Here is a 13770-nt window from a genome sequence, read left to right on the forward strand (position 1 = left end):
AGCTGCTCCCCGCTTCTAATGCCGGGTGGATCCTGGGAAGGGTGCAGCTAGAGCTTTGGTAGAAAACCTGCATGAATGTGAGCAGTGAGAACTCTTTCCCTGCCTCATTGAGCCACTGTGCCAAGAGGTGCTTTGTCACTACGTTTTGTACACATGGCAAGACTTGTACACACACAAGGACGGTAGAACTTTGCAGTGGATGATTAAGTGAGAGACAGGCAGGTGTTTGTGAGAAAAGAAAAACTGAAAGCACTCTCTCTCACTTGCATCACATCTCTGACAGCTGACCCTGCTCTCTTACGATAGGCAGGCCCTTTGTCCCAGTGACACTCTTGCTAATCGGCACTGGCAGTTGCAGTGAGCACTGCCAGCAGTGGGCAGAGATGAGAGTGAACTCCTTAGACAATCTTGGGGCCACAGTTCCTTTTCTTCACATATTAAGTAAAGCCCACAAAGCTGTCCTGATGCTTTACACCAAGACCTCTAAATGGAGTAAATGGGTGATGCACTCACCATGTGGTGACCAATGGAGTGAGTATGTTGGATAAATGCTGCATGGACATACCTTTTTGTACATACTATACATATTTGTACGCCCACATCCTGGGATAAGTGCACCATGACATGACCAGAACAACCAGGACCTCACCAACTCATCCCACACAGGAAATACTGTCGCCACAGTCTAAAAGCAAACATATAGGTCTGCTTGAGGACCGCCAGTGCTCTGAAGTCATACCTATGGCTGGTTTTTTCACTGTACAAATGCTAGGGAACATAACTATAGAGCAGTGCACCTGTAGTTAGTGGTGGCTCCTCTGTTAAGGCGGAGGAGCATCGCCCCACAAGGAATGTACAAGAACAGTGTTATTATCATTTTATTTTTCACTATAGTCGTGCGCTTTAAAGTTGCAGGAGGGGCCTGGCTGTACCGGCCACAGAGCAGCGGAAGGAGTGAAGGACCACCCTATAATGTGTGCACGACAGTTTGGCCGGACGTTTTGCTCAGTCAAACAGCCATGCACACTTTTCATGTTCCCCACCAGGCTGCGTTACACAGCCTGATGAGAAACATGCCCAGGCTCCCATTCCACTTCTGAGTGCCGAACCATGGCGTTCAGACCAATCACAAAGCTGCATTGCAGCATAGGGCTTATTGGAGGGCGCCTGGGTGCTTCCTGTTCCTATGTGAGTCGTGTCATGCACGTGGATGAAGAGGATGCAGGAGATCCAGTCGCTTGAAAGGTAAGCTTTTTTTTCTTATTTCCCCCCGTTTCTTTTTTTTAGTCACTGTCCCCCGCCCGCCCCACCACTACTCTCCGGAAGCAGTCCTTACAGCCTGTAGCTTGCAAGTACAAACTGATTAAGGTGTAACACCGACTGCTGTGACAGCAACTGCAGTGTTGACGCAAGGGTTCTATTTTTTGCAGTTTTATATAGCGTGAACTCGACTTGAAGGTATCAGAGCACCAGTTGCATTACAGACGGACACATTTATTTTTAGGCACGGGGAGATTAAGTGGTTTTCCCAGAATCACAGGATGTTTGAGTCTTCCACCAGACTCTAACAAGGTTCCCCAGCTTCGAAGTCAGCTGTTCTGGCCGTTAAGCCACACTCAAGGACCCTAATGAAAGGGAAATGGGGTATAGTAGCGCCAAGAAGCCCATGGGCGTACGTGCGCTGTATAAATACAAATTTAACATAACATAACATAACATAGTGACCCATTAGATCCTGAGGATCAGTTCCACCGTACAAATGCATCGTTGTTAGGGTATCCCCAGGGCAGATGTTTTGATCGATGACGGAGGTCAGGGAAGATGTTTTGTGGCGATGACACAAGGTCTGAGACTGACTTGGGAATCAAGGATGCTTTAATATAATAGGATTTAGGAAGCAGAAAGGGAGCAAAAGCAGAACGCGTCCACAGGGGAAGCATGAGAAGGGAATGAAAGCCACTCGAGGTTGGAGACAAACACAAGAGCTCTCTGCTTCTGCCCTGGTTAAGTGGGGACAGATGACTGCCTTGGTGCGTTGATTGTTTCCAGGCATGACCGGCTGCCTCAATCCATGAAAAATATTCCTGTTATTTCCTGTGACACGTGCCCTCAGGGACTACAGTGCCTGCAACAGTATTGCTAACATGTTAAAAAAATCAATGTTCAGAGGCCTTACGGCTGCTCTCTGCCTTCTTCTGTGGGTTAACTTATTCTGTGTTTTTACCAAACCTATTTATTTTCCTTCAGCACCTATGCTTTTGAATTAAAGGTGCCAACATTTAATTCAATCCACAGGTGGTCAATCTGCAAGTTCATGTCCTGCAGCAGAATGCAGATTACACTCCTTAAACTAAACGGATGACCGGAGACGCCATATTGTTTCATCGTATAGACCGATACTAATCGCAGACCTTTCACGAACACACCCATAATTTGTTTGATCCATGAAAAAAAAAAGATTGTCCATTCGAGAAAAGCACCCACCAACTCCTCCAACTATTTGGTGGCTGTGCACCACCATTCCCACCCTGTTCTTAACAGGAGTAAATCTCAGCCGCTTTCAGGGGAGAACTGGCCAGGAAAATGTATGTGAATTGTAATAAATGTATAGGCATGCGCAAACATTCTAGGACATTCTTGCCGGGGAGCAGATTTATTCACACATATCATTAAACACCAATGGTATAAGATTACACATTATTAAGTGTATTTTCAAGTGCAAATTAGCATTTGTGACCATAAAACCTGAATTAGCACTCCTAAATCTAGCCATCTGCATGAGAAAAATTGAACATACACATTGAAATGTCTTTGTGACTTAGGTCCAACATCTCCATAACATTCCGCGTCTCCAATGTGACCGAAGCTTGTAGGTCAATTGTAGTGTTTTTAAAATGCTAATTTCATCAACCGACATAGAGGCTAGTAGAGGGCATCAGATAAAGAAAATAGTTCACATTTTATAACTAGTTCTTCCTCATCTCTTTCAGAATCTTTTAACCTTTTTATAAGAGCAACGACCCTTTTAGGTGCTACTCTAATGTGCTCACCTCACCTCACTCAAGGAGCATTTCAATAGAAGAATACTTCATCAAAGTCAGTTGATGACATTTGAGACTGCACAATAAAGTTATTGTTCAGGTATTAGTTTATTGATGTCAAGCAAATTGAATCTCAGATCGAATATGCATTAGAGACTTAAATCATGAGATTCTAGAAGGTGGTTTGTTAAAAGATCTGCAGGCTGGGAAAGAACCAGTCACGTGATAGTAAATTTAGCATCCATAGAATGTGATTATCTGTGTGCTCTGTCTATACCAACCTGCTGTTGGTGGAACCTGTGATTTCACCTAAGGCCATTTTGCACCTGTAGGGGGTGAGCATCTTCACCGGACACTGTGGAGTACATGGCTATTTTTGACAACGTCATAGGCTCAGAATGCCAGAAATGTTAGCGGTTATAGAGCGGGAGGTGGCGGAAGCCAAGGCTGATCAGGAGGACATGCAACGCTACAATTTGTTTTCGCTGTCGTAAATTGGATTGGCATCAAAGCGGCCCAAATCCCCCTCTACATTTTTAAGCAACAGTGTCTCTCCTTGAAAGTTTCTCCAAATCGCTTATTTATTAGACGAATGCTCCAAAATCCACAGTCTGTATTTCAATACAACATGACAGCTTCAGTAATGTAACTGTTTTCCAAGAAACAGCTGCGTTAGCATAGTGAGGATCCCGCTGACCATACATCTGAGCTTCAGAAGTCATCTGAACTAAAAATGTTTGGTATATTGTGGCTTCTTGGATGACATTGGAAATTATGCTGAATTCAGATGTACACATTTTCCGCCTCAGCAAGAAGTAGTATGCTTAGGCATTCATTGGTGGTGGCAAGGTGTACCAAGTGCTAACCCTGGCTTGCCGTTTGGCACCACTGGCACAATCCTTGTCACCCCTGGACTTACATGTGATGAACCCAGTGACTAGAAAAGAAAGTATGTCACACTTACTCTCTCTAGTCTACCCTCCTTTCCTTGCCTTTCTGCTAGCCCCTTTTCAGCAACAAGGAGGGTGTTGACAAGCCAAAAGAGGCAGAGTCAACTCTGCTAGTCAAAGGGGTTGGCGGGGAGTGGGGGGGTCGAGGAGCATGTAATGATACTTCTGCTACACTTTAATTCTGGTGACTAGACGCACATGGTAGCAACTAGGGGTGAGTGGAACTCACAGAGTTTTACTTTTTGGAATTCTGCGACGTTGCATAAAACTCTGCAATATTCCGCGGAGTTCCGCACACCCCTACTTCACACTAATTCTTCTGCCAATAGTGGTGCCCGCAGCCTTTACCACATGCGGCCAATAAACAGGCCAAGACGTATGGACACTGGCCAATGGATGGGAAGCCTGCGATGAGAGGTTGCGGAAGACACACCAGTGTCCCCCATCTCTCCCCCTGCTCTAGTCTCTCTGGTTTAGGCAGCCATGGAGGAGCAGCAGCAGTTCTTCATTCTGCTGGGCAGCCTACTCAGTCCAGACAACTCAGCATGCAAGCAGGCCGAGGTGAGGGGTGCTGAGAAGCTCAACCAATAAGGCAGCAGGTCACGTGCGGATGAGAACCCTGCAAGCGACGGCCCTATCCTCGTGTTCTTCTCCATCCTAGAGGTTGCGGAGTATGTCTGTGTGCTGCCCCAGAGCCTCTGAATAAAGTATTGCAGTTGTCTGTACTCCTTCCTAGCTGTCAAGTGTTTTCAAGTCAGGTGACACCTTCAGTCAGTGTTGGTACTTTTAGAAGGAGACCACTTTGCATTCAGGGACTTGTGGTTTCCTGTTATAAGCACATCCTTTAAAGTCATTGCTTTGTTTAATATGATGGAAATGGTTGAATGTACAAATTAGTCAAAGTCATGAATATTCCCATTGGTCCTGCGCACATGGTCAGGTGAAACTGTATTTCCAGACCTGGGTTTATAATGGCTAACTACTGATTTTATTTATCTAGACGTTCACTAGGTACTTGACTCAAAAATGATATTATGCCTCATTTGGATCATGTGAAATATGGAAATCTGTGAAATTCTGTTCTTGGCTGCTCATTTTCTTGTTGATGAATAAAGTCCTGATAAAGATGGTGGAGCAACCTAGATGTCTTTAAATATTCCAGGGGATGTTTTCTCTGCTGTGTAGAGTAACGTCCTTTAAAATGGAGAGTATACTTTTAAACGTCATATGTGCAGCGTCATATGTGCAGATTCTAAACCAAGAATCAAATTGATACATTTAACTTGCCAGATAAAATGGCTGGTTTTGGCTTCCCAGACATGAAGTGTTATTATACTACCTCTCAACTACAATTCCTCCTGAATTGCTTCCAAGCACTCCAGGAAGGGAAACTAAATTATTTGAGGGCTGCTCGATGATTGCGCAGCTCAGATATATGTTTCTGGGTCTTTAGAGGATGAGGCAACATAGACCTTATCTGGTCTCCTTACTGTTGAAAATATAGGACTGGGTGATTAAGAGGATATAAAAGAAGACCCTTTTGCAAGCCTCACCGTGGTATCTTTGTTAATTCCATAGTCTTTATTCCAAGACTAGATTGACTGGCTAGATAGCTATAACCTGCACCCTCGCCATGCACTGCTAATTGCCTCACATATTACATCACTCATGACATCTTCCATAACATAATTTATAATATCATTGCATATCATTGCGCAACCCCCTCCCTTTAAATTTTGGTCTAGTGAATGGGGTCCCCAGAGGCCCAAGAAGGCTTGGGGAGAGGGCCGCTCGGCCTCACCTCCCTTTTTAGGGCTCGGCTGAACGCGCGGAAGCGCGACTCCGCCGAAGCTCTTTTGTCGGCATGTGTGCTTCCCAGGAGACAATCCTGGCCGCGCGCATCGCCTTTGAGGAGATTTCAAAGTGACACGCGCACGCGAACGAGCGCTGTGGCCAGGCGCTGTCTCCTGAGAAGCACACACGCATGCGCATACACACACACACAAGCGCCCACGCACGCACGCACATACATACATACAGAGACACCCCCCCAGCTCACATACACACACGAGTGCACCCTCCCTCTCCCCCGCCGTCGCCGCACACATGCATACACACACACACGCGCACGCACACACACAACGAGGGAACCGAGTCTCCCCCCCCAGCCCGCCGTCGCACACATGCATACACACACACGCACACGCACACACACACACACACAACGAGGGAACCGAGTCACCCCCCTCCCCCCCAGCCCTTTTCAACTTACCTGGTGAATTCTGAGGGACTCCGCTCTCCTTCTGGCGTCGCAAGACGCTTTCACTCCGCCTTCTCTTCCGGTCCGGATGCAGCCCCGTCACAGGCGACTTTGCCTGACTTCCGGCGAGGCTGCTGGGCCCGTTTATTATGTCTGCATGATGTAATAAGGCGCGTATTCTACTGCGTGACGGAACTAGGAACAAACTTCTGATGCACGTGCATCTTCTGCGTGATGTGACGCAGCACGAATGGAGCCCAATAATGTTTAGTAATGACTGACGCAGTTCAGCACTCCCATCATGCACGCAATTCTTTGGAATAAAGTGACTAAACACTAACACTATGGGCATGAGTAAAGTGAGTGACTCGGCACCAACACTGCATATGAATGCTTCCACTGCTCGCAACTCCGCAGCACCACCCTGCATGTATGCATCTTAATATATGCTGCGGCTCAATATACACGTAATGTATGTAAGCATTGTTGGTGAGATATAATTCCGCATGTACATCATTTGCACGTTCATTTCACTGTATAATAGGACTGCATTTCGCCACGTACATGTGATAGGCCTGCAGATAATGCAACTCGAAACTGAAATCCTGTATACATGCATCAAACGGTGTAATGTGAATGCACTGACACCTTGTATATATGTGCATTTCACGGGATGACTGCATGAACACAATGTGTAAATGTCTTCCACTGCATGACATGAGTTCACTAGGATTGTGTGTACTTGTTTACCAAGGGTGACTGGTGGTCTGAGCATTAATATCTTGTACATGCATGTACGGTACGGTGTAACTTGGCACCAGCATCCCAGACACGCAAATCCTCTCAATTATTTGAGAAAACGTGTACATGCACTAAATTACACATGCATGTTTTCCAACCACTGAATCATGGGACTCGACTCTAACACCATGTAGACCTGCCTTCCATTATATGACGTGGCTCAACAGTCATCTGCCGTACACGTGTGTCGCGACGTGATTTTCATTAACACGGACATGCCAATCCTCTGAATGATGTGCCTCAGCACTGACTTCGTGTGCACATACCTTACGCTGCTTGATGTGACTCAGTACGGACACTATGAATGTGTGCGTTGCACTGCGTGACGGGACTCCGTGCAGACACCTTCGGAGCCTTTCAGAGTGGGGTGACGTCACACATGCGTGCATTAAGCAATTCTCATAATGATGTGAGGACACTAACATGCTATACACGTTCTTTTCATAAACTGCTTATGAAAATGTGCATTCCACTGCATGACGGAACTCTGCACTAGCATTGTGTACCATGCAACTTTGCGTTTCGTGTGCAGTCACAATTAAGCATGAAGAAACTCAGCACTGACAGCATGTGTGCATGCAATCCACTTGTTGCTGTGATTCGGACTGACATCGTGTGTACATATATTTCAGACGTGCTGTGTCTCAGGCTTTACTCATGAAATACATGCATTGTACTGGGTGATGGGACCCTGCATTGAACACGTAAATCTATACATTCTTCCCTGTATACAGCTCGCCAGTAAACTCAGCCCTTGCGCCACTACTAACATCAAGTACAGAGGCATCCTTCTGTATGATGTAACAACAAAAACCTTACACACTCCACTACACGATGTGCACTATTGTGTACACATTTGTCTATCCATGCTCTTCACTGAGTGATGTGCATTACCGCCAACATCATGAAGATATGCACCCCACTGGTGATGTGGCCCGTCATGAATGTCAAGCAATTATGCAGTGAATGGTTAATGTAGCTTCAGAACTACCTACAATACACTTAGCACGGAGACTCGCATTGTTAAGTACACATCCATTCCATTATGTGACTCAGCACTACCATATGCACGAGCATTCATCTAAGTGAGGGGACTCAGCACTTTTAGGTACACAAATATTCCAATACGTAACTCAGCATTGTTATGTTCATATATGTTCCACTATATAAAGTCCTTCAGCACCATTATGTAGGCATGCATTTCACTATTTTATATGACTCAGCCAATACAATGTACATGTACGTTCCACTAGTTGAAGTTACTCAGCACTACAATCTACACATACATTTAATATATTGTTTTGTGGCTCGGCACTAATTTAAATCACAACGGGCGGGTTCCAATGCATCTTGTGCACACATAATGTTTACTACTTGATGTGTCTCACCACTATTGTGTGCATATGTATTACATTATCTGATGAGACTCAGCACTACAAGGTACACTTACATACTAAGTATGTTTTGTGAGTGAGCACTATTATATACACATGCACTGTTTCCACTACATGTTGAGAGTTCATGTACAATGCTAATAGCTCTAACTTTTGCAATGCCGAGACCGTTGCATTGTAAATGCTTGTTTTAAAGTGTATTTAGCCCGGGAGGGATGTGGTCCCTAGCAATTATGGTTAACCCTTCATAGTTAGCAGAGTTAACTATAACTAGTGCCTTTGCCATGCACTGCTTATGACCTCATATATTACATCGCTCGTGACATGTTCTATGACATCATTTATGACATCACTGGTGACATCTTAAATGACATCATTGAGGACATCATTGAATGCGTGTGTTCGTTTTTTTATAGTATACATAGTCGTGGGCAATTATTGTATTACTTTTCTACCTTATTTTGTACAGCCTGTGTCCAGCTAATGGGTGTAAGTGTTTACAAAATGCATGTGTTTCTAATGCATCATAAGTGTGTATAGATATTGAACATGTTATAAATCTTCGTATTGAAGAGTAGCTCTGTGTACAGATGACAGTTGACGATTTGTGTCCTGTATGTACCACACACGTTTTTTAGTTCTGCAGAAAGAGTTTCCAGCAAGGCAAATATTCTACGTGGTAGATACTAAGTATTATAAGCAGCCTAAATATGCTCTCCTGAAGAGAGAATTTAATCTCTGTCTGCCTGCCACTGTTTTCAGTATCGGTAATAGCTAGCCTGGAGGGCACTGGCGCATTCCCAGCACAACCATAAACACATGTAGGGGCTAATTGTCTAAAGAAACCGAGCCAATCAGATACACCAGAACAGTAGGCCTAAGAAGAGCCGTGGTACTTAAAGATTTTCACATGGCTTCCCAAATCGCTCACGAATCTCAAGCCATCCAAGTACATGTCTGATCATCAGTTGTGGTTGAAATGGCAAGTAATCTGGCATTTGGCATCTCAGATAGAAGTGCAGGGCTGATTTTTAAAATAAGGTTGACAAACATTCAGTGAGGCATTTATGTGAAATCGCATTTAAAATATTACCACCATAAAATGTTTACAGCGTATTCGAGTTGACAAGGTAAATATTTTTGAGGGATAACCAGTTAACATATCAAGAAGATACAGCTTTTCCCATCCTTGGTTTTACATATTCATATCATTGCTTTTAAGTGGGTTAGTTTAATTAGTAAAACAGAAATGAACCAACACTACAACTCCCAGAAAACAATGATTTGTTAAAGGAAATTGTAAGATGTCCCAGTGGCTTGGAGTTATCTGGTAACCTTGTGTCAGTAGGTCATGAACATTCTTACATTTAAGTATCTAGGGCCAATTCTGAAAGAAGATGAGCTTTCCCACCACTGGAGCACCTGGTAGAGTGAGGGGGTTGAATTACCCTCTCTTACAAGCTGGACCTGAGTGTCTCCTAAGAAATGATGACCAGACCATATTCCTGCAGAACTGTCCCAGTTTTCCCTGGAGTTTTGCCTGGACATCTTTGATCTTTTAAGCAGGCTCACTATCCAGGTGAAAAACACCAGACCTGCAATTACCATGGATCTTGCAATCCCTATGAGGCCAGTGACTTTCCTAAATGGCCCACCGGGATAATGTGAAATTCATGAATAGAGTACATTACTGATGAAGGTGAAGCCAGCAAAGCGATTAGACAGCATAGGAACAGTAGGTCAAGGAGAATCTTGTAATGTGTTCAGTGCTTACTGAGAGTTCAGGCTCTTACCCAGTACTTGGTTGACTGATCAGTCCTGCCTGAAGAGTGTAAGCAGGAGTGTAAGATTCCATGTATGTAACAGAAGGAATGGTACAATGCTGATAGGTAGTTCACACAACTCTACTCTATTTGTCCCCACATTGCACAGTAATGCCTTACCTTGGTCGCAGGCCTCCCCCTGGTAGCCACTCGGACACTCTGTCTGGCACTCGCCGGTCATGTGGTGACAGGATACGCCAGACTGACAATCACATCTGAACTTGCAGCCGACGCCATAATAACCAGCCTCACATTCTAAGAGAAAAACAAACCCAAGAAGTTAGCATTGCACAGCTTGAAAATCAATAATACCATTTTCACTGCACCGAGGGAAGACCACACCTCCAATTCCATGAGTGCCAAGGCTTCAGAAACCACAGCTCTGTTATGTATCGCTCCCATTGGGCCACTTAGAGTGAGAAACACTTATTGTACTACTCTGACCTCTGGTGCCATAGCAAATTATAGGTCTCTACAGTCATATGTCTTGGTTAATAATCAATTACCGTGGTTTTCCCAGGTCTGCAACTTTAAGTGATGTGGACAACTGCCCCATGCACTGGGACCACCAACTACTGCATCAGGCAGGCTTATCCGCATAGCTAATGTGTGACATATTTTTGATTAATGTCTCCAGGGTCTTGGAAACATGTGTTTTGCTAGACTGACCAAAACCGGCATATGTAAAGCAAACTCAAGGACTTCTAGCTACATATTAGTGCTCTCCATGTTTCTGCAGATTGTTATCTAAGGATCCTGTGCCTTACTCCATTTTGTCTGAGAAATTCTATTTCTTTTATTAAACTCCCTTCCTGCAAATTGCTATTTTGTTCTTTCTCAGCCATGAATTTTATTAATCAGCTTCTTGCTAATTTTTCAAATTACGCTTTCTTTACAATTTGGGTGGTGGACGATTAGAACTGCAAGTTGGTGGAGACAGAATCGTAACAGAACTCATAACTGCCTCATGTGAAGGTTACACTGCAGTAAACATGATGTGAGTTAAAAGAACCGACCTGTGGATCAAATATGTCCTTTATCTAGTTTGTTGAAAATGACTGGAAAATTTGACAGGCTCAGGGCCTCATCTACAGGTTCAAGTTCAAGACAACTTTATTTCGATTAATAAAAAATCATAAAAAGCACACAGACACAAATACATAATCAGGGGAATACAATTGCAGTGAATTGATGATATTGTTAAAATTGAGCTATTTAAAATATCTACATAATTTTAAAAAGTAAGGACAGTTTTTCAATGATTTCATAAATTGTCACTAGTGGTGTTATGTTGTCTATTCCTGATACATTTTTTAAGACGATAAGCAGCCACCAAAAAATTTGCAACACCAAACATAATTAGTGGGGAGTCTAACTGCTTTAGGTAAAGGAGAGCTGGTTTGGCTTGAACAAACCCCTTGTTTTTAAGTAGCAGGATAATATATTTTTTCCTAGGCGAGGCATAGAAATTACAGAAAAACATAAAATGTAAAGTATCCTGCAAAGAGTAACTATCGCAATTACAGACAGGCAAATCCTCGGGCTTAGCCCACACCTTAAAATCATTTAACAGAAAATGAATCTGGTTAAATCTTAGTTTAGTAAGTAACCAGCGGTGAAACGGGATTGACACAACCTTTAGGTATGGTTCAATAGCAATGGTTGTCTTGGAAATATAGTGCTCCCTCACTGTAGGTTTCACAAGCTCACCGCTCTCCCGCTCTAATTCTCTATGTTTAGTAAAAGTCGTTTTGAGCCATTCCAGGTCGGCTTTGACAATACATTCAGGTTTACAGAATAAATCAGGGCGGCCCAGGGAGCTTAGGGTATTATTAATGTATGCTAACCACGGGATATTTTTCATATTGTCCATACGTAGGCAGTCCCCTAAGATTGTATGATTCAGGGTTAGGTTAGGGTTCAACCAGGTTCTTAGCCACATCAAGATTGGGGACAGTTTAATAATGTCACTTATGTACCCCTGGCCTAATTCCGTATGGACAGAAAAAGTAGCCGTGGATTGTGGCAGACCTAGAAGCATACGTAGGATTTTGTTTTCCTCTACCTGAATCGCTACTGCGTTGTTGGTGTAGCCCCATATAGAAGCCCCATACCTTGCTATAGCAATTGTTTTGGCTCTATAAATTGCTAGCATTGCTTCTGTAGGTTTACCGCCCAGACGTTTTGCAAAACCTGCGATAGCAGCCGCAGATCTTTTCATGGCATTAACTTTTACCGATATTTGGGGTACCCAGGTGCCATTTTCGTCATAAACCACCCCTAGATAAGTAAAAGTTTTAACACTGGAAATTGATGTGTTTGCGCAAAAAAAGGACTTCAAATTTTTGTTCTTTCTCCCGCCCACTGACATGACGTGTGACTTGTCTGTGTTTATTTTTAGGTCGAGGGAGGTCATAAAGGCGTCTACAAGAAAACGACGCAGCGCAGCACCGCAAGCCATTTAACTGCGCTGTGCTGCCGCATTTTCAGAGCTCATGGATGTGTCATATTAACAATAATATGACATATCCCTGTGCTTTCCCCTGCACTGGTGCACAAGTGGCTGCCATATGCCAGCACAGCCCTCATTGTGTCATTTTTCAAGGGTGTCTTCGCTGCGGGGATGATTGTTTTTGTGCAGGAAGGTACGCCTTCAGGCACAAAACAACCATTAATGGCATTTTCCTCTTTCTATGCATGCTGCAGAATGCATAGAAAGAGGAAAAAAAAAGTGACCCACCGGTGGCGCAATGTGCTTTCAAATCGGCTCCAGATTTTCGGGAAACATCCTTTACCACGAAAGTTTTACAACGCGGTACCATTACCACCCAGGTTTTACAACGCAAGTCGTTACAACGACTTGTGCTGGAGGGCGCTGTAGGATAGGGAATAGTTTAATTTACTATCTAACTCCTTCCCTACTATCCACGGGGACTGGAGTTGGAATAGTAAATTAAACTATTCACTATCCAGCGCCCCCCAACGCAAGTCGTTGTAACCACTTGCGTTGTAAAATCTGCGTGGTAACGGTACGTGTTGTAAAAGCACGCGTTGTACCGTCATACATCCCAAATTTTCAACTAATAGCGGTCTTATTTAGATTTGGCATTTGAGTTCTGGATAAGCTCAATTGTGGAGGGTGGTATTGTCTGGCACTGAACAGGCCACTGAGAGAATGGATACTTCCACTGCTATCTTTTTTAGGCCCAAGAACAAAAAGCAATTCCTTTTAGTAATGTACGATGTATTTTTTATTTTCGCGAACTTTTATTTAGCGCAAACTTGACCCAAAATCGAATACCAGAGCGCTTTACATGAGCACCAGTTGCTATACATGAGGACCTATTTATTATTGTTAGGCACGGGGAGATTAAGTGATTTGCCCAGAATCACAGGATGTTGAGCGTCGTTACTGAGACTCGTACCCGGTTCCCTCTATTTGAAGTCCACCGCCCTAACCGTTAGGCTACATCCTCTCCCCATTGCAGGATGCAATATTGC

General features: G+C 43.9%; 1 protein-coding gene across 1 annotated transcript in view; it reads right to left on the reverse strand.

Annotated features, from left to right (window-relative positions):
• Window positions 1–13770, reverse strand: part of LOC144754551 (uncharacterized) — a 484785-nt gene that overhangs the window by 177913 nt on the left and 293102 nt on the right. The window contains exon 14 of the mRNA XM_078642483.1: window positions 10390–10524. Coding sequence (XP_078498609.1) covers window positions 10390–10524 — 135 coding nt within the window. The remainder of the gene's footprint in view (window positions 1–10389; window positions 10525–13770) is intronic.

This window comes from Lissotriton helveticus, chromosome 5_1, assembly GCF_964261635.1.
Source record: "Lissotriton helveticus chromosome 5_1, aLisHel1.1, whole genome shotgun sequence".
Lineage (NCBI taxonomy): Eukaryota > Metazoa > Chordata > Amphibia > Caudata > Salamandridae > Lissotriton > Lissotriton helveticus.